This window comes from Rhincodon typus, chromosome 45 (genome assembly GCF_021869965.1).
Source record: "Rhincodon typus isolate 14 chromosome 45, sRhiTyp1.1, whole genome shotgun sequence".
Classification (NCBI taxonomy): Eukaryota; Metazoa; Chordata; class Chondrichthyes; order Orectolobiformes; family Rhincodontidae; genus Rhincodon; species Rhincodon typus.
In genome coordinates this window covers 2512393-2538898 of record NC_063376.1, presented here as the reverse complement: position 1 = coordinate 2538898, position 26506 = coordinate 2512393, and the positions used below count along the sequence as shown (strand labels likewise).

General features: G+C 44.9%; 2 protein-coding genes across 8 annotated transcripts in view; one reads left to right on the top strand and one right to left on the bottom strand.

The window, feature by feature from the left end:
- On the top strand, positions 1–21715 carry LOC109937884 (tumor necrosis factor ligand superfamily member 13-like). 2 transcript variants are annotated; one of them, XM_048620204.1, is made up of 6 exons: positions 1–228; positions 10000–10162; positions 12236–12283; positions 13887–13999; positions 14763–14857; positions 20845–21715. In XM_048620204.1, the coding sequence occupies exons 1-6, from the start codon at positions 55–57 to the stop codon at positions 20957–20959; spliced, it is 708 nt and encodes a 235-aa protein (XP_048476161.1). In that variant the 5' UTR covers positions 1–54; the 3' UTR covers positions 20960–21715. The 2 variants fall into 2 exon arrangements, with proteins under 2 accessions (XP_048476161.1, XP_020391969.2); XM_020536380.2 differs by having other exon boundaries at positions 14716–14857.
- Positions 21716–24574: 2859 nt separating this feature from the next.
- Positions 24575–26506, bottom strand: part of LOC109937883 (transmembrane protein 217) — a 3541-nt gene continuing 1609 nt past the window's right edge. For all 6 annotated transcript variants that reach the window (XM_048620212.1, XM_048620213.1, XM_048620214.1 and 3 more), the window contains exon 2: positions 24575–25600. In XM_048620212.1, the coding sequence (XP_048476169.1) occupies positions 24931–25512 (582 nt within the window). In that variant the 5' untranslated portion in view covers positions 25513–25600 and the 3' untranslated portion in view covers positions 24575–24930. The remainder of the gene's footprint in view (positions 25601–26506) is intronic.

The window sequence follows — 26506 nt, the reverse complement described above, 5'->3', positions numbered from 1 at the left end:
CCGCTCCTGCAACTCGTACATCACTTCTGTCGCCCGGCTGCAAGAGGAAAGCAGATGGTTTCACCGGTCTCCTTGGGGGTAGCCTCTCTGGCCGGAGTCTTGCTGTGTCTGGCCGCCCAGATGCTGCATTCAGCCGAAGTGGCGAGGCTCAGGAGGGAGCTGGAGGGTCTGAGGGCGGAGTGCAGTGACCAGGGCAGCAGACGGGAGGCCGACGGCGAGTCACTGGACGTGAGTGAGTTTGCAACTATTTCCCTTCGTGGCTCTTTGCAAGGGACAAGAGGTGTGGGTTCGTGTAGAAACCTGTAGGAAGAGGAGCTGGATAGTGTCAGTTGATATGTCCTTAAGGCTTCCTCGCTCTTGTTGCTCTGCCAGGAGCCTACAACTGAAATCAAAATTTGTGTTCAAATAGACAGCCATCAGTAACAGGGGGTGGAGAAGCGAGGTTTGTCAAAAAAAACTAAAATTTGGGAGTTGTAATCTGGAACATGCTGACTGAAAGGGAGGTGAGGACGGAAAGGAATTTAATGAAAGGAATTTGAAAAGGGATTGAGGGGGGGAAAGTATATTGCAGGGCCAATATAAAGGAGCAGGCTGGATGGGGATAGGCCTCCTCACGATGGGCCCAATGGCCACCTCCTGTCACTTCGGGTTCTGCAAAGGGGTTGTGGGTTAACAGCCGGAGTTTCTAGAATGTGTCCCCTACTTGCCGAACGCAAAGGATGTGACTTCTTAAATAACCTGACAAGTGGTTGAGAATTCGGCAGCTATGGGATTTTTGACCTACGACCCCTCATCTCTGTAAGGAAGCTACTTTGCCTAACCACTCTGGGTTAGGCCTCACTGCAGGACCAGGATTGTCCCAGGACCTCAGGAACCAGAAGATTGAATTAAGCTGCTGGGAGTTAGCCCAGGAGAGAAGTCTCACAGGATTTTTATTCACTCTTATTTTCTCTCTCTCTCTCTCTCTCCCGTGTTTCTTTTTAAACTAGCTGTAAGATGCCTTAAAAGTGCTGGGAGTCACTGGAGCGAAGGGGAAAACAGACTCTGCCCACTTTTTGATTGTCCTGTGGGAATTGGGAGTGCGAGGAGTTGGAGGGTTAGGCAACCAGAAAGCGGGAATGTGGAGGTGGCTGGTCAAGGAACTTCAAGGCTTGCCTTATCCGTGAGGAGTCCACGAGGCACCTATTACGAAACTCCAGTTGCTTCACAGGAACAGTTAATGGGCAAGATTATCAAGCCACGCTAGAGATACAATGGACGGTTGACCAAATGTTTGGTTGAAGAGGAACGCCTTAAAGGAGGAGAGAGAGGGGGCAGTGGGGGGGCAGGGGGGGTGTGTGTGGCGGGGTGATGGTGGAGAGAGGTTTAGGGAGGGAATTCCACAGCTCATGGCCCAGCCAGCTGAAAGTGTGACTGCCAAAGGTGGAATTCAAGGATGCTGAAGAGGCCAGAATTGGCAGAGTGCAGAGATCTCGGACGGTTATAGCGGTTGGAGAGGCAGTGGAAGAATTTGAACACGAGGATGGAATTTTAAAATCAAGGCATTTTTGCTGGGCAGGGAGTCAGCTGGGTCAGTGAGCACGGAGGGGTGATGGGTGATCAGGACTGGGTGCAAAGGGTGGCACAGGACGGCAGTGGATGTGTTGAAAGGGCTTGTCAGAGTAATCAATGGGGAAAAGAATGTACAAGTTTGACTCTTCCAAGTCGATGGTTTTATAGGAGCAGTCTTAGTTCTAGGCTTGCGCTTGCTGGTGGGTTAAATCTCCTCACCAGATAGCTCAGTTTCCCTGGTAGCATGGGGGTATCAAGATGCAAATGTGCATATACCACAGCTGTGGGTGACTTACTGACCCCCCAGACCTGCCACCATCTACGAGGCAACAGTCAGGAGTGCAAAGGAATATTTTCAACTTATCTGAATAGGTGCAGCTCTGACAACACTCAAGATGTTTGATACCATCCAGGTCAAAGCAGCCTGTTTGTTTGGTACAATGTCCACAAACAACCAGTCCCTCCACCACCAGGACTCAGTAGCAGCAGTGCGTGGCATCTACAAGATGCACTGCAGCAAAGCTCCTTCTACAGCATCTTCCAAATCTGTGACCTCTGGTATCCAGAAGGACAAGGGCAGCAGATGCATGGTTCCCTTGCCATCTACACGTTCCCCTCCAAACCATGCCCCATGCTGATTTGGAAATAAATCGCTGTTCCTTCAGTGTCGCTGAATCCTGGAAGTTCCTCCCTTACAGTATACTCTCAGCACATGGACTGCAACAATTCAAGAAGGCAGCTCACCAACACCACCTCAAGGGTCAAATAGAGATGGGCAACAGTTAGTGGATGATTATCTGAAGAAGGGTCCCGACCCGAAACGTCAGCTTTCCTGCTCCTCTGATGCTGCTTGGCCTGCTGTGTTCTTCCAGCTCTACACCTTGTTGACTCAGTTAGTGGATGATTGGTTTGATTCAGAAGGACAGGACACTGGGACTAAAGGCTGCCAACTGGGCCCAGTTTTGGCCATGATCCCAGCCCTCACACAAGTGGCTCATTGTGACAGATCTGACCTCCCCATGGCCTCCAACAAACAATCAAGAAATGAGAAAACCTTTGATTTCCTGGTTGGCTGAATCCTAGCTCTTGGCCACACAGACTTGATCTCCAGTTTTGTTTTGCAGAAGTGGGTACGTCTTCCAATGAAATTTGATAAATGAAGACATAATTCTGCTCTGAAAGTGTTTCCTGGTTCCGGCTTTCATCTGGAGATTAATGAAAGCATCTGGGGAATCCTGCTAGAAGGTTGGCAAAGCCAGTACTTGAGTGGGGGAGGAGGGAGACGGGCATTGAGAGAGAAATTCAGATTCAAACGGCCTGACCGTTGCAGTAATATCTCTTTATCTGGAATATTCTTTTGATACAGTGACTAAGCAAAAGTGTTAATGTGAAGGGACCATTGTTTTGGCTGTGTGTGATGTAATTGCAAGTATTGACAAGTTGCATTACTCACCAAGGGTTATTCCCAGGTGAATATTAATTTCAGTTTTACATTCATCTGTGCTTTAGTCTTGGAGTGCCCCACAAGCTTTGAACTGAGCCGGAATATTTATGTTTCAGTGGAGGGGGTGGCGCGGGATGGAGTAGAGAGTGGTTAATCCTCCAGGACAGGAGGTCTGAGGGTGCGGTGGGTAGTGTCCCTGCCTCTGAGCGAGGAACTCCAGGTTGCAACTCCACTCCGGGGCTCGACGGCAAAAGAAACAACGCGGTCGACAATGGGGCCAAACTGGTTGGGTCTCAAAAGTCCTTCCAACACACTCCAATAGCATGCAGTGACAGCAGGAGAGATCCCAGGTCAATGTGCAAGCAAAGGATATAGGAGCCTCTGCTGTCACTATCCAGATGGCGATGTGGAGGTGTACGTTGCCATGGTAACACAGTTTCCTGGGGGGTGGGGCGCCTGGTGTGTCGTAGGCCCAGGGTTTGATCTCCCATTCTGACTGGGGTAGATATGTTTTTTTTGATTTGCCCCTACCCTGGAAGGACTTTGCAACACAATGGATTGGAGCTGCCTCTGGGCAGTGAATGTGAGAAGAGGAATTGTCCAGGGATGGAGAAAGATTAACCACCAAGTTAGATGTGGCAAGGCACAACAGAAAAATCATAGCAAGGACGGGTTGGTTTTGATCAGGCTGACAATAGAGAAGATGGTAACCCTGTTTGGTACGCTTGCCTTTATTGGTCAGTGCATTGAGTATAGGAGTTGGGAAGGTCATGTTGCGGCTGTACAGGGCATTGGTTAGGCCACTTCTGGAATACTGTGTTCAATTCTGGTCTCCCCACTATAGGAAGGATGTTGTTAAACTTGAAAGGGTTCAGAAAAGATATACGAGGATGTTCGCAGGGTTGGAAGATATAGGGAGAGGCTTAATAGGCTGGGGCTATTTTCCCCGAAACATCAGAAGCATATGGGTGACCTTATTGAGGTTTATGAAATCATGAGGGGCATGGATAGGGTGAACAGTTCAAGGCGTTTTCCCCCAGGTTAGGGGAGTCCAAAACTAGAGGGCATAGGTTTAAAGTGAGAGGGGAAAGATTTAAAGGGGACCTGAGGGGCAACCTTTTCATCCAGAGGGTGGTGCGTGTATGGAATGAGCTGCCAGAGGAAGTGGTGGAGGTGGATACAGTTACAACATTTAAAAGGCATCTGGATGGATATATGAATAGGAAGGGTTTAGAGGGAAATGGACCACATGCTGACAAATGGGACTAGATTAATTTAGGATAGCTGGTCAGCATGGACGAGTTGGACCAAAGGGTCTGTTTGCATCCTGCATATCTCTATGTCCCTAATAGGATGGGGGGTATATTGAAGAGAAACCCAAACTGTAAGCCGTCATTATGCAATAGTCACCAATAAATCCCATTGGGAATTTGGGAGAAAGCGTTTCCCCAGAGAGTGTGGAGAATGTAGAACTTGTCCCAACTAGGATTGGTCAAGTAGGAAAGAACTATTTAGCAGGATAACAGGAGGGAGAAAGGATTGGAAGGACTTGTTGATTGGACGAGATGAGGGCTTGAATACAGCTGAGAGCAGATGGGCCGAATAGTCTGTTGCTGTACATTCTACATAAGGAAAATGTTGGTAATCAGTGAACAGGGAAAGGACAATGACCATTTAACCAGGAGTCACGAAGCGTCCATTGGAAAATGAGTGTATTCAGATTCTGATTGGCTATGGGAAGGCAGGACACCACAGAAGTGCACATTTCAGTCGACCAATAGGGAGGCAGCGGCGTGGTGGTAATGTCTCTGGTGAGTATAAAGAAACCCCAGGCTAATTTTCTGGGGAGATGGGTTGGATGAAAAGGTGGCCTCATTGAACCAATGTCGACTGGTCCAGGAACCCCCCCAGCTACATTTGGGACACTACCCCCACCCTCCACCTCCTCAAGACTTTCAATTCCCCGGACCCTGACACCTCATCTTCACCATGGATATCCAGTCTTTCGACACCAGTATCCCCCATGAGGAGGGCCTAAAAGCCCTCTGTTTCTTCCTCTCCCGCAGGCCCAACCAGTCCCCTTCCACAGACACTGTCATCTGCTTAATGGAACTTGTCAACAACTTTTCCTTAAACTCTTCCACTTCCTATAAACTAAACGGGTGGCTATGGGCACCTACATGGGCCCAGGCTATCTCTGCCTCTTCGTAGGATACATGGAATAGTCCCTCTTCCGCAGCTACGCTGGCACTATCCCCTATCTCTTCCTCCGCTACATTGATGACAGTATCAGCACTGCCTCGTGCTCCCATGAGGAGCTTGAACAGTTCATCAACGTTACTAACACCATTCACTCCAACCTCAGTATTCACCCAGACCATCTCCGACACCTTCCTCACCTTCCTGGACCCTTCCGTCTCTGTCTCCGGTAACTGTCTCAGCACCGACATCTATTTCAAACCCACTGACTCCAATCTCCACCCGGATTACACCTCCTGTCACCCACCCTCCTGCAAGAATGTCATCCTATACTCACAATTCCTCTGTCTCCACAGCATCTGCTCCCAAGGTGGAGCATTTCACCCTGACAGAGTGTTGCAGACTGGCACATTCCAAGGTCCAGGACGACGTGCTGAGGGAAACACTAAAACTTGGGGCAGCTGCCGCCAAGGCACAGTGGGGAAAGACCACCACCTGAGGTCTTTCTGCCAAAGTTAAATGGGAGTCCGTTGAGTTGTCTCGATGCCACAAAATATATGTAAATATAGTCTTGTACAAGTAAGTAATGCCTTTGGTGGTTTGTTTGTGGGATAGAATCACACTCCAACATTTATTTGTTTCTTCATATGCTACTGTACAGAACCTAACTGCTTTAGCGATTATGCATGTACACAAAGATATTTTTATGAATAAGCTTATTTTTGAAATAATAGGAAAGGTAATGTAACTGGCCTCCAGTGGCTCAGGTCAATGCTTTACAGACTTGGGTTCAAATCCTGAAATTTAAATTCAATTCATAAAATTTCCAATTGGAAGCTAGTCTCAATGATGGTCCTAATTAAACGGTGGTAACTTTTTGTAAAAAAAAATCTGGTTGACTTCCAGGTGCATTCGATATTTGTCTCAGTGTGCATCTCGGGGAACAGACCGTAGAGCACAAGAGTCCTGCATCACGGAGCTGCTTGGGATAAACCTCAACAAAAACCACTGCCTCTTTCTCCAGACTTCCTTTGCAAAGGCACATTCCAGAAGGAGATGCGTGACAGTGTCTACCCCCTCACAGTTGCTTCGAGGGCAGTGTAAAGTTGAGGACTGTTGCCAGGAAGTTAGACAAATGAGGAATGTGCTTTAAGATAAAGCCAAAACGACCCAGGAGAAAGCTGTCCATCTTACAGCAATGCAATTCCTGATAGTCAGCAGTGACCCTCAAAAGCAAATAGGGTATCTACACAAAAGGAGGGGTGTTTGCAGGGGCAGTTGAGGAAAGAGCAGAGGAGAGTAAAATTAATTGGGCAGTTTCAAAACAGGCACAGTGGGCTGAATGGCCTCTCGTGCTCTGTCACCCTACAGTTTTGATCAGATATTCAGAATCGTTAAAGTTAAGAATTGTAGCAAGTTAAGAATGATTAACTTAAGAACAACCTGCAGCTGCATAGCATTTTAGCATAGCAAAACCAGTCAAAGTATTTCTGACAGGGGCCACACAAGGGGATATGAGGACAGGGGATCCAATGCTTGGCTAAAGCTGTAGGTCTTAAAGGAGGGGAGAGAGAAAGCGAGAGAAAGATTAAGAGCTTTAGGGAGGTGACTGCAAAGTTTAAGGCCTCAGGCAGCTGAAGGCAAGGCTAGCCAATGGTGGAGCGAGGGAAATAGGGAATGCTCGATGCCAGGATTGGAGGGGTGCAGAGATCTCAGAGGTTCATGGGGTTGGAGGAAGTTGTGGACATATAGAGGAGGGGAGGCTGTAGAGGGATTGGCCAACAAAGGAAGAGAATGTCAAAATGGGAACGTCGCTGCACCGAGAACCGATGCCGGTCAGCAAATACAGGGGGCGAAGTGTTAACAGGAGTTGCTGCAGGTTTTTGTCCCTTTAACAACTTTCCCTTTAACTGTGCTTCTGATGGGAAATTGGGAGCATCTTAGGAGGAATAGCTTGACATTTCGACATTTACTGTATGTAATTACAGCATTGCATCAACAAAATGTTTGAACTTTTATCTTTACTACTTTTTTTTTGACTAGGACCTGTAATGTCTAACTTCTAATTTTATTATACGTTACGCTATACTAAGTGACTGTAATGTTTAACTTTTAAATTAGTTCTGTATTTCTTTCTACATTGTTCTTAAATTTTTGTACCCAGGTCCTTGTCCCTCAGAAAGCGCCGTGAGTGGCAATATTGAAAACTTTTCACTTTACTCCTGTACTTTTGTACTTGAGCACATGTGACAATAAAGTCTAAAGTTTTGTTTAAAATCCTTGAAGCCAGCAATGAGGGAGAAATCATTTTTTCCAATTAATCTTTGGCTTGCCCTTCGTTTCTTTTGGCAGGCATCGACAGGGTCTTGGTGTAATTCCAGAATGTTCTGCCCTGTTTCGTTGCAGGGATCTGCAACTCTGAACTCTGAGGTTATGGAATAGTCAAGCTAGTGCCAATGATTTGCTGTCTCCCCCATGCTCTCTGTAACCAGCAAATATGCTGCTCATTGCTGATTTCTCAATAGAAATTCCCCTTCTAATTCCCGAAAAGAGTAACTGCTGAAGCCAAGCCAACGGACAAGGGTGAGGAGCCTCTGTAACTTGCAAGCAGCATTTAAGGAAAGAGTCTGCATTTCCACAAGGGTTTGATGGTGTACCATTAATGTCAATGGGTGAGGCTGTCTGTCTGTTGTTGTCTGGCCCATTCCCCGAACCTGGACCATTGCAGTCTCCTGAGCCATATTCAATTTCATCTGGAGGTCTAAGATGGACTGTGTCTGCAGGGACACCACGTACAAGACTGTGGATGTGGGGGGTTTGGGCGGGGTCGGGTAAAGTACCCAGTGCCGCCCTCATCCTGATGGCCACCTTTGTGCGTGTGGCTACATCAAGCTGTGTGTAGACCCTCGGTACAGAAACACCAAGCGTCACTATGTACTGAGGTTCTACCTGTCCCATGTGTTGCGAAGGATGGGACTGGCCTTGTTGCTGAGGAATACTCCAAGTAGTTGAACCGTTCTGTATCACCCATCCCTTGTGATGACGTTTGCAAAGAAAAACACCTTTGACCACAGGTCCATCAGGGACTGGTCAGCACGTAGCACTTTTGAGACCCTGAGGGAAAAAGAAGAGGGCGGATCCTGGCACGTGGTCCCCAGAGCAGACTGTCAAAGTCATTTGGCAGAATGTCTCATCACCAGAACTTTCCATCAAGCACCAAGACATTGCCTGGTTGGTGGTGAGAAGGGCAGTAACTGTGAGATCCTTTAGTACTCCCGGACTCTCTGCTCCATCGCACACTGCCCTCGAAGCAACTGTGAGGGGGTAGACACTGTCACGCGTCTCCTTCTGGAATGTGCCTTTGCAAAGGAAGTCTGGAGAAAGAGGCAGTGGCTTTTGTTGAGGTTTATCCCAAGCAGCTCCGTGATGCAGGACTCTGTGCTCTACGGCCTGTTCCCCGAGATGCACACTGAGACAAATATGAACGCACCTGGAAGACCATCCACTCGGTGAAAGATGCTCTTTGGTCTGTCCGAAACCTGTTGGTCTTCCAGAGCAAGGAGTTGACCCTGACAGAGTGTTGCAGACTGGCACATTCCAAGGTCCAGGAGGACATGCTGAGGGAAACACTAAAACTTGGGGCAGCTGCCGCCAAGGCACAGTGGGGAAAGACCACCACCTGAGGTCTTTCTGCCAAAGTTAAATGGGAGTCCGTTGAGTTGTCTCGATGCCACAAAATATATGTAAATATAGTCTTGTACAAGTAAGTAATGCCTTTGGTGGTTTGTTTGTGGGATAGAATCACACTCCAACATTTATTTGTTTCTTCATATGCTACTGTACAGAACCTAACTGCTTTAGCGATTATGCATGTACACAAAGATATTTTTATGAATAAAGCTTATTTTTGAAATAATAGGAAAGGTAATGTAACTGGCCTCCAGTGGCTCAGGTCAATGCTTTACAGACTTGGGTTCAAATTCTGAAATTTAAATTCAATTCATAAAATTTCCAACTGGAAGCTAGTCTCAATGATGGTCCTAATTAAACGGTGGTAACTTTTTGTAAAAAAAAATCTGGTTGACTAATGTCCAGTGGGGAAGGAAATCTGCCATCCTTACCCGGTCTGGCCTATATATGACTCTTAACCACCCTCTGAAATGGCTGAAGGGGCAATTAGGGTTGGGAAACAAATGCTGGCCTAACCACCAACAGTGCTCACTCCCACACTGGGGGCTGTCCACTGGGAATAAAAGCTCTCTGCAGTAGACCTCTTGAGGTCACAGAGGCAAGAGTCATAAGAGTCATAGAGCACGGAAACAGACCCTTCGGTCCAACTCATCCATGCCAACCAGATATCCTAAATTAATCTAGTCCCATTTGCCTGCATTTGGCCCATATCCTTCTAAATCCTTCCTTTTCATAAACCCATCCAGGTGCCTTTTAAATGTTGTTGTTGTACCAGCCTCCACTACTTCCTTTGGCAGCTCATTCCATAGTGCACCACCCTCTGCATGAAAAAGTTGCCCCTTAGGTTCTGTGCACTAGCCCACAGCTAACACTACAGTATAAATGGGACTTGGAATAAGATCTGATTAGACCAAGTACAGCCCCGGATGCCAAATGATGGCTCAGAAAGAGGAGGAAATGACATTAGATGTCGCATTTTGAAAAATTTCTCACCTTGGGGCAGCGCACTTTGGGAATTTTCCAGATTAACCCCCTCAAAGTTTGAGGCCCAAACTCAGTCTGTTGACTTGTGTTTCTGTTTTGGAATGACCCTCTGACCCGGGCTCTACCCACAGGTCTCCCGTGCGATGGGTAACACGAGGTCACCTGGCAACACCTCACCCATACCTCCACAACGGGAACCCCCGCATCCCGCCCACTTCCAACGCAGGGAAACAGAGCGACAAACTCTCCGCGTGGAACGAGACTCCGGGAGCAAACTGAGGCACAGGCAGAGAAGTGAGCATAAGAAAATAATTTGATCTCCTTTTCTTTCTCGGCACGTTCAGCCCCAGTTTGGACATTGGTACATTTAGGTCAGTCAATCTCAGGAGCTATTTCCCAATCTGACGGATAGCGTACCAATCTCAGAGGTCGTATACCGATTTTAAGGGCCAGTGTACCAACCTCAGAGGCAGTGTACCAGTTTCACAGATGGTGTGCCAATCTCAGGGGCATGGATTCAATGGTCCTGGGGCCAACGCTTATCCCTCAAACAATCTCACGAAATCGGATTATCGGTGCATTATGGCAATGCCGTTCATGGGAGCTTGCTGTGCACAATTTGGCTGCCATGCTTCCTACATCAGCACAGTGACTACATTGCAAAAACTATTTGGACGGGTGTAAAGTGCTGGAGGGGGAGGAGGCAGCAGCAATGCCTCAGGTTGTGAAGGGCATGGTAGAAACTGAAGTGCTGACTCAGTACATTTTTCACTTTGCCTTATAGCAATGTTCTTGCTGACGGTAAAGTTCCTCTGATATTGGAAACTGTCCCTCAAACTAATTCCGCCCAGATGGATTTACTCGGGGCTGAGACAGAGAAGTTTCATCTCTGTAGATAGTCCGTTATTCTCACTGAGCATAAATTGCCATTTCCGTTGAGGTTGAGTCGCAGATTGATGCAATCTGTGTTTATTGAAATGTTCTAAACAGGAGCAGGAATAGGTCACTTGATCCTTTGAGCCTGCACTGCTACTGAACTTGATCAGGGCTGATCATTCGACTTTCAATAAGAACGGAAATCTGTATTTCTGCAGCGCCTGCAATTTTGCAAATGGACGTTTCACAGTTGCAATTTCCAAACAAAAGTCTGACACTGAGGCACGCAGGGAGGTGTTATGAGAGGTAGCCAAAAGTTTTCGGGCAAACAGGGAGGTTTTTGAAGAGCGTCCTAAAGGAGGTGGCAGGGAGAGGAAGGCAAGAGAGGTTTAGGAAGAGTATTTTAAAGTTTAGGGTGCAGGCAACTGAAGGTAGCAACGGTGCAGTTAAGAATGTGGTGGTGGGGGCAGGGAAGTAGACAAGAGGTAGTGGTCAGAGGAGCACAGCAATCTGAGATGTCAAACGGTTGTGTATAAGAAATGAGAGCAAAATTTTGTTCTTGCAGCCTGTCTTGCTTGCTCCACCATTCAACATAAGTATGGCTGACTTCTACCTCAATTGCCCATCCTATTCCACAATTTTATTAGTTTCCTAAAACTTCTATTAATCTCCGTCAGTTTTCAATGTACTCATTCATAACCGTCTAAGATAATCACAAAATTTCACAACGCTCTTTAGTGATGGCATTTCTCTTCACCTCAGTCTAAAATTGCTGACTTCTTGTAACCCTATGTCATAGTCTCCTATAAGGAAATTCATTATCCCAGCTACTAACAATCAAGCTCCTTGAGAATTTTATGTTTCAATAGGGAAGCCTTACATTCTTGCACATTCTAACGCTGTAGGCCTTGTCTATTCAATCTCTCTAATGAACCTTGTTTCCATTCCTGCTATGTCCTTCCTTAGTTATGAGAACCAAAACTGTACACAGTACTTCTGGTTTGACTGCGCCAAAGCTCTGCACAATTGCAGGGGGACTTTAATCTTTTGAGCGGGGCCTTGAGGAAGGTGGAGTAATTGCTGAAAAGACCAAAGTTTTGCTCGCATCAGGACAAACGCAAGATTGCCAAATTTTAAAATATCACAACAGTTTACTCTACAGGAGAAAAAGAACCATATAGTTTGCTGTTGCCGTCTCCCAGCAATGCCTCATGGGTCAACTTAACGTACAATCAGCATCCCTTTCTTGTGAAGTACATTGTGGTGATCGCCTCAAATTTGGCGTTCTTGCATTTGTCCTGATGCGTGCAAGATGGAAATCTTCAGCATGTGTGTCTCTTTTTCAGCAAAGTTCAGGCACGAGTGAGGGAAAAGCAAGGCCATGGAGCAGATTTGAATGCACCTGTAAGCGACCCCACCTGTGAGCGATGCCATGGGGTTTGGGTTTGAGCTATAACCATCATCACTGATCCTTGTTCTCATTCCTTCCAGGAAGAAACTCATTGATCCACTTGGTACCGTCCTCTTATCAATTACAGGGTGAGTCATGGCTGGGATATTGTCAATGGTCATGAACAAACTGTGGGACTTTGGTCCCGGGGAACAGAATTCCAGAACCTTGTATCATCCTCAGCAACTCCTGAGTATTCCAACAGGAATGTTGGAGAGGAAGTCATTAGGAAAGGATTGGGTATTAGATGTCTTAGGAGGATGGAGGGGTGGTATGTAGGAGGGGGTTGGGAGGGAGAGGGAAATGGAGAAGAGAACAGAGGTGGGGAGAGACACAGAGAGGGATGGGGAGGTTGGAGGAATTGATAGAAGGAAGGAGATTGAGAGGGACAGTGGGGGGGAGAGAGAGGGAGAGGAGAGAGACAGGAGATTGGGAGAGGTGGTGATTTGGAGAAATGGGAGGGTTGAGGAAGGTGGAGGGGATGTGGAAAAAGATGGAGATGGAGGAAAACAAGACAGGAAGAGAGAAAGAGCAGAGGCAGGGGATGAGTGGGACAGAGAAATGGGAGGGTGGTATATAGGGCCAGGGTAAGTGGAAAGGAATAAGTTGGAAGGGAGAGATGAGGGTGAACAGCTTCTAAATGTTCCAGGGGTGATAGCTTAAGATCAGATAATTGGTAGAATTTGATTAAAAGGTTCAATAGGTTCAATAAAGAGAAACAAAACCATCTGGTGGAGAGTATTCAGAACTTAAAATTAGAGGCAGGTCATTTAGGAGTGATGTTAAGAAGCACTTTTAGAGATTATCCTTCAATAGGTTGTGGGTGTCGCTGGCTGGGCCAGCATTTATTTCTTAACCCTAGCTGACCTTGAGAAAGTGGTAGTGAACTGCCGCCTTGAACTGTCGCATTGTATGGTGTGGGGACACACTAAGTGCCGTTAGGGAGGGAGTTCCAGGATATTGACCCAGCAACACTGAAGGGACAGTGATATATTTCCAAGTCAGGCTGATGCATGGCTTGCAGAAAGTGGTGTTCTCCTGTATCTGGCACCCTTGTCCTTTTGGGTGGTGGAGGTCATGGGTTTGGAAGATGCTGTTTAAGAAACATTGAAAAAAATCTTTAAATCTCTAGCCTGAAAATGCTGTCAAGGTTGAGAGTCAATTGGAAACTTTTAGTTGAGTAAGGAGCTGTATTATGGAACTGAGATGAGTAAATGGAGTGACAATACAGATCAGCTAAGATCTAATTAAATTGCAAAACAGGCTTGAAAAGTCCGAATGGCCTACTCTTGTTCCTACGTTCCTTGAGGCTAGTGAGGTTTGTTGGATTTATGGGTTGGAGAGGAGGACAAGTGATAGTCCAGAACTGGAAGACTGCAAACCATGTCTGGGGTGAAGGGTCTCAAGTAAACTTCCTTAATGGAGAATGACCAATGCTGCCCCTGTTATCAAGCGGACATTCATAGTTAACGGCTAAGGACAAGATTGAGGTAGGCTGTGATAGTGCGAGGCAATTGAACTGTAACTATTTGCTATCTTAGCTTCTCAGTGAAGAGTGGGTGAGGCACTGGAAGACATCCAAGTGATTAAAGAAAGAGGAGAAGATACAGAGTTCACTGAGGAAGGCTGGTGATATTTATCAGAATGATCATGTGCATTCTCTTCTGTGCCCTCCCCTGATGCTTCTTGTAGGTGACAGTACCATTATTCACTGGCAGAAGATCTTACACACTGGGGAATCCTTTGAACAGAACAACAGTACAATCGCCATTAAAGGGAATGGTTACTATCTTATTTACACCCAGGTAAGGAGAAGGATGCATCTTCAATAGCCAGAAACTCAAACCAGATGATTTGGTTAGTGATGGGTGTAGCCCCTTGTCCCATTTGGCGCTGATCCCTGAATATTGACTTGGTTTGATGGAGGAGGCGAAATGATAGAGAAAGAGGGAGGAAAGATTGAAGGAAAGAATGAATGAATGAATAAATGAGTGAGCGGAGCAAATTAATGAAGGAATAAATGAAAGAAAAAAAATGAGCATATGAATAATGAAATCAACAAAATCAATACAGTATGTTCATGGGATATGGGCATTGCTGGCTGGGCCAGCATTTATTTTCCATCCCAAATAGTTCCAGTTAAGAATCCATCAAATTGCTGTGGGCCTGGAGTCACGTATAGGCCAGACCAGGTTAGGGTGGCACATTTCCTTCCCTAAAGGGCATAAGTAACCCAGATGATAGATTAAACATGATCAATGGTGGTTAAATGGTCACCATTAGGCTAGACCTTTCTTGAGTTCTAATTTAAAATCACATTGCTACAGTGCAATTCAAACAAACCCACATTCCCCAGAGCATTAAATGATTTACAATAGTAAATTGTTGTGATCTAGAATGCACTGTGTTCCTTCATTTGAGGAGATCATGCTGTAACTAGAAATCTAGATGGGGTCGGACATTGGAGAAAGGGCTTAGTACAACTCCAGTACTGACTGAGCCATTTCGACACTTTGCCCAGGTCCTGTATCAGGACCATACATTTGTCATGGGTCATGTCGTGAAAAGAAAGGAACAGAAAAGGCAGAAAGAGGGAGAGACGCTGCTCAGATGCACTCAGAATATGCCAGAGGAACAGCCTTTCAACACCTGCTACAGTGCAGGTAAGCATTCTCTTCTGCTTATTGAACCCCCTGTTCCAATGTAGATGTGTCCCCATTCATACCATCTCCTTTTATTCCCTGTTTGTCAGAGGGAAAATGACCTCAGGACTATTAATGGCTATCTCTGTCTAACTTGGCTTACATTCTGCTGTGCCTGGAGGCTTTCTATATCCATGTGATTCTAAAATGACCACTGTATAATGGAGCTTCAGGTTATTATAATGTTAGCAAACTGTCAGAATTCAACAATTAGGATGACAATTTCCATGTTCATTGTGTATAGAATCCCCCATTAAAGTCTCTTTCCATAATTGCTTCTATTAGAACATAGAACTGTACAGCACAGGAATGGGCCGTTCGGCCCACAATGTTGTGCTGAATATGATGCCAAATTAAACTAATACCTTCTGTCTGTCCTTGGTCCACTTCCCTTCATTCCTTGAATATTCCTGTGCTTATCTGATTGTCCCTTGAACATCCCTATTGAATCTGCACCCACCACTACCCCTGTTAGCACATTCCAGACCTTTACCACTCTGTGTAAAAAAAAAATTGCCCCTCACATCTCCTTTGAACTTCCCTCCTCTCATCTTAAATGCATGTCCCTAGTTTTAAACATTTTAACTCTGGGAAAAAGATTCTGACCCTCAACCTTTTCTATGCATCTCAATGTTTTATAGATTTCTGACAAGTTTCCCTCCTGCATCCACTACTCCAGAGAAGACAACGCAAGTTTTTCTCACTTCTCCTTATAGCTCATACTCTATAATCCAGGTAGCATCCTGGTAAACCTTTTCCGCACTCTCTCCAGTGCCTCTACATTCTTCCTGTAATGTTACAACCAGAATTGAATGCAATATTTTAAATGTGACCTAACCAAACTCTTAGAAAGCTGCAACATGACATCCTGACTCTTGTACTCAATTCCACTCAATTAAGCATATACTTATTGACAGTGATAGCTATTAAAACTCAACAAATATATATTTCTAATACATCAAGAACTCCATTGTAAGAGCATAAGGAATAGAAGCAGGAGAAGGGTATTCAGCCGTTTGAACCTGTTCCACCATCCAAAAAGATCTCCGGTGGTCTTCCACCCTTCTTAGATCTTGTTTCCCTTTGTGGCCAGAAGTCTATCAATCTCAATCCTGAATATACTCATTGACTGAGCACTTACAGCTCTCTGAAGTAGAAAATTCCGAAGGAAATATTCATAACTATCTGACTGAAGACATTTCTTCTCATCTTGATCCTAAATGACCAATGCCTTACTAGAACTAATGCCCCTTGGTTCAACACTTTCCAGGCAGGGAAAGAGCTTCTTGACATATACCTTTCAAGTCCTGTAAGAACTTTATACATTTCGATGAAATCAAATCTTATTCTTTTCAGCTCCAGTAATATAAGCCTATTGTACTGAATCGCTCCACATAGTATAACCCTCTCATCCTGGGAATCAGTCTGGTGAACCTTTGTTGCAGCACCTCTCACACAACCTTGCTCATGTAAGGAGACTAAGTGCCTACAGTACTCCTCATCAAAGTCCTATATAATTGCAACAAGTCTTCCTTGCTCTGTTCTGGGAAGTAACTTACAAATAGGAATGTCGATCCTTTAACAAAGAGGAGCAGGATGAGGCCATTCAGCCTCAAGACTGCCCAATGAATCAATTTCCATACCTGATCCGTACCTTAACTGCATCTAGCCACTTTGGTTCTGTAACCTTTAACTCCCTTGCCAAACAAAGGTCTGTCAATGTCAGTTTTGAAAGTTACAACAGGCTACTAGCCTCAACAGTTTTTTTTATCAGATGGACAGCACTCAAAATATCCCTGCTCATTAGTTTGCAGACGTTTCATTACCCTGCTGGATAACATCATCAGTGCAGTGTTGATGTAGGATTGTGTGCCACTCTGATGCACAGTGGCTGTAGGAGTCTTGTGGTCAGTTCTCTAACCTACGGCCACTGGGCATCAGAGTGGGACACAAACCTATATCAACCCTACGCCAGCTGCTAACAAGAACCGAAGACCCCTTACCCACTACAGACAGAACCAACGTAATATACAAGGACTGCAGCAAACATTACATTAGACAGACAGGAAGAAAGCTGGCTACGAGAGTACATGAACGCCAATTAGCAACAAAAAGACACGACCAATACTCACTCATCTCTATATATACAGACAAGGAGGACCACCAGTTCGATTGGGACAATGTCAAAATCCTAGGACAAGCCAAGCAGAGACAGGCACGGGAATTCCTGGAGGTCTGGTTCTCCACCAAGAAGGCCATCAATAAACACATAGAATTAGACCCTATATATACACCACTGCAAAGAAAAACCGGAAATGAGGTCATCAACTCCAGTGGATACCAGAGTTTAAATAGCAAGCAGGCAAATACAACAATGCTTCATCAGAGGCTGCACTGATGATGTTACCCAGCAGGGTAATGAAAACTGCAAACTAATGAACCAGCTCAGCAAGCAAACCAACCACAGCATCCACAACCCAAGCTACAAATCTATTCAAGAATATTAGATTCCTGTTCAGGTTAAAAACTGCTTCCTGAAATCATCCGAGTGGCCTGGCTTGAATTTTAAGCTTCTAGCCATCCCCAACTCATGTTCTGGATTGCCCACCATCAGAGGACATAGTTTTTTTCTATTAAACTGCTCAAATACATTACTTGTTTTCAACCCAAGTAATGGCACTACAAGACAATAACTCTTAACTCAGTTCCCCTGTTTGGAATGACTCGTTTACTCAGATGTTAGACTTTCAAAATAGATTGTATTTCTACAGCCTCAAGGAGTCAAACTCGTTACAAACAATGAGATGCCTTTTTGACGGTGCAATTGTTGTAATGTTGGAAATGCAAACAGGCTCCACAAACGTTAATATAAATGTGACAAAATACTAGATAATCGATATTTTCTGTGACGTTGGTTTGCATATAGATATTGGATAGGACTCTGATGTTCCCCTTTGACATACTGTACAGCCACAGCATCTTTTACAACTACCCTGAGAGGCAGACAGAGCAGAGTAACTGCAAGGTGCCACATCCTCCAATGTGGCGCTGCATTGTGAATGTCAGCTAGGCATTATAGATCGATCAGGGTCCTCCAGATTTAATACTGGGCACCAAAGCTTAAGGGAAGGATCAGCAGAATAGACTCATTTGAAAGACACCTGGATGTAAAGATTTAAATTATATGTGGAAACTACACATATTCATTTGTGTTCTTTGGAATACAATTCTTTGGAATTTGAGTGGAATTTGATCAAAATTTAAAGACAATAGGGGAATTGATATGATAGATGGAGAGAAACTGTTTCCCTTGGCTAGTCTGGAAAAAGTGAACTGGAATTAGAACCAGAGGTAACAAGGTGTAGAACTGGATGAACACAGCAGGCCAAGCAGCATCAGAGGAGCAGGAAAGCTGATGTTTCGGGCCTCGACCCTTCTTCAGAAATGGGGAAGAGGAAGGGGGTTCTGAAATAAATAGGGAGAGAGGGGGAGGTGGACAGAAGATGGATAAAGGAGAAGATAGGTGGAGAGGAGACAGACAGGTCAAAGAGGCGGGGATGGAGCCACTAAAGGTGAGTGTAGGTGGGGAGTTAGGGAGGGGATAGGTCAGTCCAGGGAGGATGGACAGGTCAAGGGGGAGGGATGAGGCTAGTAGGTAGGAGATGGGGGTGGGGCTTGAGGTGAGAGGAGGGGATAAGTGGGAGGAAGGACAGGTTAGGGAGGTGGGGACAAGCTGGGCTGGTTTTGGGATGCGGTAGGGGGAGGGGAGATTTTGAAGCTTGTAAAGTCCATATTGATACCATTGGGCTGCAGGGTTCCCAAGCAAAATATGAGGTGCTGTTCCTGCAACCTTCGGGTGGCATCGTTGTGGCATTGCAGGAGGCCCAGGATGGACATGTCATCTAAGGAATGGGAGGGGGAGTTGAAGTGGTTTGCGACTGGGAGGTGCAGTTGTTTAGTGCGAACCGAGCGCAGGTGTTCTGCAAAGCGGTCCCCAAGCCTCCGCTTGGTTTCCCCGATGTAGAGGAGGCCACAACAGGAACAGCGGATACAGTATACCACATTAGCAGATGTGCAGGTGAACATCTGCTTTATGTGGAAGGTCTCCTTCAAGGAGACCAGAACTGAACACAGTTTGGATGGGGGTGAGGGAGGAGCTGTAGGGGCAGGTGTAGCACTTCCTGCGATTGCAGGAAAAAGTGCCGGGTGTGGTGGGGTTGGAGGGGAGTGTGGAGCGGACAAGGGAGTCACGGAGAGAGTGGTCCCTCATGAAAGCAGATAAGGGTGGAGAGGAAAAAAATGTCTTTGGTGATGGAGTCAGATTGCAGATGGCGGAAGTGTCGGAGGATGATGCGCTGGATCCAGAGGTTGGTGGGCTGGTACGTGAGGACGAGGGGGATCCTGTTTTGGGTGTTATTGCAGGGAGGAGGTGTGAGGGATGAGTTGTGGGAAATGCGGGAGACACGGTCGAGGGTGTTCTTGACCACTGAGGGGGTGAAGTTGCGGTCCTTGAAAAACGAAGACATCTGAGATGTTTGAGAGTGGAATGCCTCATCCTGGGAGCAGATGCGGCGGAGGCGAAGGAATTGGGAATAGGGGATGGCATTTTTGCAGGAAGGTGGGTGGGAGGAGGTGTATTCTAGGTAGCTGTGGGAGTCGGTGGGCTTGAAATGGATATCGGTTTCCAGGTGGTTCCCAGAGATGGAAACAGAGAGGTCCAGGAAGGAGAGAGAGGTATCAGAGATGGTCCAGGTGAACTTAAGGTTGGGGTGGAAGTTTTGGTGAAGTGGATGAACTACTATCCTACTATCTCTGGAATTAGAACCAGATCTCCTTCAGCATAAAATTTGGGAACACTTCTGCACTAACAAGTATGGAAGAATGTTGAAATCTTTTTTCAGAAATGGTCATTTGATGCTCAGTAGTTTAATTTTAAATCTGACATTGTTAGAGCACTCTTACCTGAACATATAAAGGATATGAAACAATGGCAGGTATATAGAGTTTGATTGCAGATCTGCCATGATTCTCATTGAATGACACTAAGGTTTGTGAGGTTGAATGGATTCCACCTGTTCCTGTCAGCAAGGTTTTATATTCAAAGAATTTGTATAAACAGGCCTTTCAGAGTCATTGAGTTGTACAGCAAAGAAACAGACCTTTTGGTCCAACTCGTCTGCACCGACCAGATATCCTAAACTGATCTTGTTCTGTTTGCCAGCATTTGGCCCATGTCCCTCTAAACCCTTTCTATTCATGTACCTATCCAGATGCCTTTTAAATGTTGTAATTGTACCTGCCTCTTCTGGCAGCCTGTTCCATACACAACCCCACCCTCCGTGTGAAAAAGTTGCCCCTCGGGTCCCTTTTAAATCTTTCCTCTATCATCTTAAACTAATGACCTCTAGTTTTGGACTCCCCTACCCTAGGGAAAAGACCATGGCTATTCACCCTATCCATGCCCCTCACGATTTTATAAACCTCTGTAAGGTCACCCCTCAGCCTCCGACGCTCCAGGGAAAATAGCCACAGCCTATTCAGTCTCTCCCTGTAGTTCAAACCCTCCAATCCTGGCAACATCTTTGTAAATCTTTTCCAAACCCTTTGAAGTTTAACAACATCTTTTCTATTGCAGGGAGACCAGAACTGAACACAGTATTCTAAAAGTGGCCTAATCAATGTCCTGTACAACTCCTATACACAATGCACTGACCAATGAAGGCAGGTGTGCCAAACGCCTTCTTCACCACCCCTGTCTACCTGCAACTCCATTTTCAAAGAACTATGCTCTTGCCAGCATTTTTGCTGCTCTCAGCTGTTCTCATTCTGCCTTCAGAATAATCCATTATCCCCTTCTTCGTCGTATACTTATGTAGTTCCCTGTAAAAATGCACTTACACATTTTTTAACAGTGAAGATAATTTGTTTTCTGTGTTCTCCTTTTGAAGGTATCTACAGGCTACAAAAAGGAGACATAATAGAACTGGTGATTCCTCGAAATTCTGCGGCCATTGTCATGGAGAAAGACTCAACTTTCATGGGGTTGATGAAAGTGTGACCTAACCACGGGGGCTATCTTCCCAGGGCAGCCATCACGCACCTTGGGCTCATTTTGTATTTTTCCATCTCAAACTCCACCAGGTCCCTCTGAGATCTTGTGAATTGGATCTAGTGTAATAATCTCCACAATTAGAGAGAAACATTCAGTCCCCTCCAGCCTGTTCCATCATTCTATGGCCGGTTGTGAGGTTACAGCGTGAGATATCCTCTCTAGTCTCTGATATGTGGCTCATTCTCATTCTATTGGCACACATTTCTTGGGAATTCTCTTCCAAACCACTTCCGCTATCTAACTTCTGGCCTCCTTAGAAACCTGATCACTAAAATCACAGCTTTTGTGTCAGTTGATAGGATTTTTACCTTTGAGTCACAAGACTCTGGGTTTGAATCCATGTAGGGCTTGAATGCAAAAATGAAGTCTGTCAGTACTCAGAGAGTGCTGCACAGTTGGTGGCACTGATTTTCTGATGAGACATTCAACCAAGGCTTGGGTTGATGTAAAAGATCCCTTGGCACTACTTTCACTAAGAGCAGGGCAGATATCCCTAGTGACTTGGCCAATATTTATTCCTCAATATCACAATCAATCAATATCACAAAAAATGGGTGATCTGGTCATCACAGGGGTAGCACATTGACTCAGTGGCTAGCAGTACTGCTTCACAGTGCAAGAGACCCAGGTTCGATTCCAGCTTCGGATGGCTGTCTAGGTGGAGTTTGCAAATTCTCCCCATTTCCGCGTGGGTTTCTTCCAGGTGCTCCACTTTCCTCCCACAATCCAAAGATGCGCAGGTTAGGTGGATTGGTCATGCCAAATTGCCCATAGTGTCTGGGGCTGTGTAGATTAGCCACAGGAAATGCAGGGTTATTGGGATAGGGTATGGGTGGGTGGGATGCTCTTCAGAGGGTCGCTGTGGACTCAATGGGTTGAATGGCCTACTTCTACACTGTAGGGATTCTAGGATTCACTGCATCGCTGTTTCTGGAAACTTGCCATGTGCCAACCATCCACCATGATTCCACTGTAATTATGATGACACCTCTAAAGTGCAAATTGGCTGTGAAGCACTTTGGGATATCCAAAGGTTGTCAAAAGAGCTATACAAATGCACGTCTATTTCGGTTTACCAACTCCACTTTCTGCTTGACATCTGACTCTAGTTCCCAATTTGAATGGTGTGAGAGGTATAGATATTTTTAATCAACCTGTTCAGAGAATGTATGACACACCTCTGGAGCAGATGGGACTTCTGGTTCAGCAGGAGGGATATTACCACTGCGTACACCCCTTGCTAAAGGATCCCAACTAATTTTCACAAATGAAAATAAATAGTTGGTTGTAAACCCAGCGCTGAATTGGTGACCCTGGCCACTGGAAGCTGTGGACAAAGAGGACAATGATTGTAATCCTGCATTCGAGTCACCCTCCCCTTAAACATCACCAAATCTAATGGGCTATATTCCAGCTGTTATCACATGACCTCCAAACAAGTTTCCTCATTGGACATCCAAGCTGTCTATCTTCACTACATTCTGACTTCTCATGGCTATTCAGAAAGCATATGTTGCTTGCTAACTGATTGGATCACCCAATCAAACAGTCTGTTTCTCCCAGATTACCCTGCCATTACTAAAAGCATTAATGCTCCTCACAAATAAGGTTCTTAACCACAATTTAAATTAAACAAAGACCTTGGTTTCGCATATGGCAATGACCTGAAAATGAATTTTTAATTCCGCAAAGCAATTCGTAGAATCAGAACCATAGAACATCACCATCTGAGGAATTCTATCTTTCCAGTGAACTTTTCCTGCATTTACTGCTAATTCTGTTCCTGTTGACATTTCTTGATATATCAGTGTTACTGTCTCTGTCCCATCACTGTGGCATAAATGGTTGTATTTTTATACAATATGCCAATTCCTCGGTTTTGTAGAACAATAAAATGTTGATGTTTACAGTTAAATATATTAAATATATATTAAAAAAGAGCATGGTTGTCCTTTCTGATTTGACAGTTTTTATACAATGTCAGCTGGATCCTGGATATTTTGTAACACAAGCTAATTAACTCAAGATTTAGTGAGATTACAGCTCTCTGCTGTAGGTGAAAAATAACACTTGAAAAGCAAGGAATTTATGTTTCTTTAACTTCAGCGAGCATCCTTGATTATGAGAGGGTTGCCTAACTATAGGTTGTGCTGTGATTGATCTTGCTACAAGGAAGAGTGAGAATGTAATTCCCAGAATGGGGATCACACCATGCTGTTGTGCCAACTGAGCTAACTAGCCCCTCAAAATAAGAGCTGAACCCCTTGAAAACAGAAAGTTGAGAGAAGATTTGATAGAAAAGTTCAAAATCATGAGGGGTCTAGACAGAGTAGATGGGAAGAAACTGATCCAATTGCTTTAAGAATCAAGAACATGGGGGCACCGAGTTAAGGTAATTGGCAAAAGAACCAATGGCAACATGAGGAAAAAAATTGCAGAACTATGGTGGGGGGGTGGTGGAAACAAGTGAGACAAAATGAGTTGTGCTCATGCAGGCAGGCGGGAGCAAAACAGGCCAAAAGGTTGTGCTGTAACTGTTTTATAATTCTATAATATTAATCTACATCAGCATGGTTTAGAGGGAGAGCAGATGTTTTGCTGAAAGATCACAAAAAGTGGTCTGTGAATTTTAAATTCATGTTGATCCTTATGGTTTAACCAGCCAAAGTTGGCACATGGCTTCACAACACATCTGAATTAGAGCAGGATTTAGTGTGAACCTGAATAGTGTGAGGTCTCTGACTAATTTAATTTGATCCTGTCTTGATGCAATTTATTGACAGCAGACATATTTATCCACTGCCAATCACCCAGTCCCAGTAACACACACCTCCCCATTCAACCTCTTTGTTGCACGTTGTCTCTACTAAGTCTTTAAAAGAGCCATCAAGTTAATTGCCCTTCCCTCCTCTTTCTTGGCATGGTCCTGCAACTTCTTTTCCCTTTAAGTAGTTACTGAATTCTCTTTTCAAAGCTGCTATTGAATTTACTTCTACCGCCCTTTCAGGCAGTGTGTTCCAGATCACCATAACTTGCTGCACTAAAGGTAAAAATTATCTGCCCTCTGTTTCCATTCACACTTACCTTTATTCCATGTCCTGTGATTTCCTGCATCGCAAACAATTTCTCTACCCACATCCATGATTTCAAACACCTCTATTCAATCTCGCCTGAACCTTCCCCGTTCTCAGGAGAATGAGCCCAGCTTGTTCAGTCTTTCCACATCACAAATATCTTCTCTAAGGCCTTGACATTGTTCATAAAGCGTGGTGCCTAGAATCAGACTCAATTAATATACTTCATAAGTTCTTTGCTTTCATGCTCTATTACACTATTTATGACTCATTGATCTGAAATGCTGCTCTTATTATAATGGAAAATGTTACTGCACAGCAGTTACTCCTTTGCTGGTATTACCAACTGGGCAATCTAGGAGCTTATCCTCCATTTACAAATGAACTAAGAAACAGAACTAAACAAAATGTTAACTTTTTAATAAGAATTATTAATTGTAACAACTTAATTTTTAAAAAAGGGTTACAATTAGTCTTTAGAATCAACCGGAGTTATATACAAATGTTTCGATCAGTACGGTATTTTAAAAAAATCAAAAATATATTGTACCCTTATCGGTCTGGACAGTGCTGTAAAATATACAATATACATCCATATTTACACGTATTTTAACATATTTAATAGGCATCCCAATAATCCACCATAGGTTAAAATCCTGGACATTTGTGGGCATTGCAGGTTTAACCTTTCGTAAGGATGCCATTGTGTCAACTTGCATCTGAAAGGAGCGGACCTGGCCTTCACTGTCTGTGGGACGACAGTCTGGAGGAAGCCCAATATGGCTTGGAGGAACGTTTCTTTGGTCGAAGAAGGAATGTCACCTGACAACACAAACTGTGGGGCACGATTACACACCCAGTTCCTTAACTTTTGCAAATTTGAGCTTTGGTGGAGTCTTCCGCTTGGTTTTCACGGGATCATCAGTGTTCCTGATGGTTTTGTACAATTCGATTGCATGTGCAGTCACAAAAATCATCCAGAAAATGTGCGAAAGCAGACGTGTGACGAGCCCAAACCATTGCAACACACGCACACTGCTTGGGAACCAATTTTGATCAGGCAGTGACAAACTCAGGAGGCTAATCTGTACAATCTCATATGAGAATATCCAAATGATGTAGCCTGCTACTCCCCAGAACACCTCCTTCCAGATAGATAGGAATAAGACAATAATTGCGATCACAGTGAGACAGACAAAGATAATTGATATGATGCTGTATATTTGAAGTCTGGTAATTTGATTCATGGAGCTAGAAATAACCTGAGGCCTCAAGTAACGAAAATGCCCCGCTTCAAAAATGAGCTGCATGATGGATACCATCAACATGAACAGTCCAGCCACAATACTTCCTTCTTTGGCTTTCAACCCACACACATCTCCAGATTTCAGTTTTCTCAATCTGGCGCGCAAGCTACGAATGTTCAGCATTTCGTTTCTTGGTGCTGTACATCCTTCTGAAAGTTGAGGGGCTTCTTTTTTTCAGCAAATTGGATCGTGAGGCAAGACAAACAGTTCACTGAAACAAATTTTACAACAAACATTGGTACAATTGTGAGTTCCTCTTTCCTAATTTCTCCAGATCTAGAACAAATCCAATCTGGTGCAAACTCTGTAAAACTCCTCCTCTTAAATACTCCCTATAGGACAATGACATGTAGCTATCCCAAACTGACTCAATTTGCTATAAATAGTTGTTTAAATTATTAGAATTCAACAAAGATTGAACAGGCAGGCAATAGGCCTTCTACAATCAGCCACTTGGCCATCGGTGGAACTGAGAAAATAATTAATGAGTTTGGGGAGTGGGGGGCTTTTCTCCTTCCTCCAGAAGATTGAGATGTATTAGGAGAAACATCTTTACCCAGAGAGTGGGGAAAATATGGAACTTGGTCCCACAAGGGGGAGTTGAGCCAAATAGGAAGTCAGAGGAGTACATGAAGGAGTACACAATAGAAGGGCATGTCAGTAGGATAAGACAAAAGAGGCGGGTATGGAGGATAATCAGCAACACAAACCAATTGTGTTGAATGGGCTGGTTTGTCTTGTAATTATGTGCAGGGCAGGATGAACACAGCAGGCCAAGCAGCATCATAGGAGCAGAAAGGCTGACGTTTCGGGCCTAGACCCTTCATCAGAAAAGGGGGAGGGGAAGGGGGTTCTGAAATAAATAGGGAGAGAGTGGGAGGCAGATAGAAGATGGATAGAGGAGAGGATAGGTGGAGAGGAAACAAACAGGTCGAAGAGGCGGGGATGGAGCCAGTAAAGGTGAGTGTAGGTGGGGAGTTAGGGAGGGGATAGGTCAGTCCAGGGAGGACGGACAGGTCAAGGGGGCGGGATGAGGTTAGTCGGTAGGAGATGGGGGTGCGGCTTGAGGTGGGAGGAGGGCATAGGTGGGAGGAAGAACAGGTTAGGGAGGCGGGGA

Bases quoted from the DNA above. Each gene is read 5' to 3' on its own strand.
- LOC109937884 (XM_020536380.2), top strand. From the start codon at position 55: ATGGTTTCACCGGTCTCCTTGGGGGTAGCCTCTCTGGCCGGAGTCTTG. The intron at 14,000-14,715 runs GTAAGGAGAAGG...CACTTTGCCCAG, and splicing joins ACTATCTTATTTACACCCAG to GTCCTGTATCAGGACCATAC. The intron at 14,858-20,844 runs GTAAGCATTCTC...CTCCTTTTGAAG, and splicing joins CAACACCTGCTACAGTGCAG to GTATCTACAGGCTACAAAAA.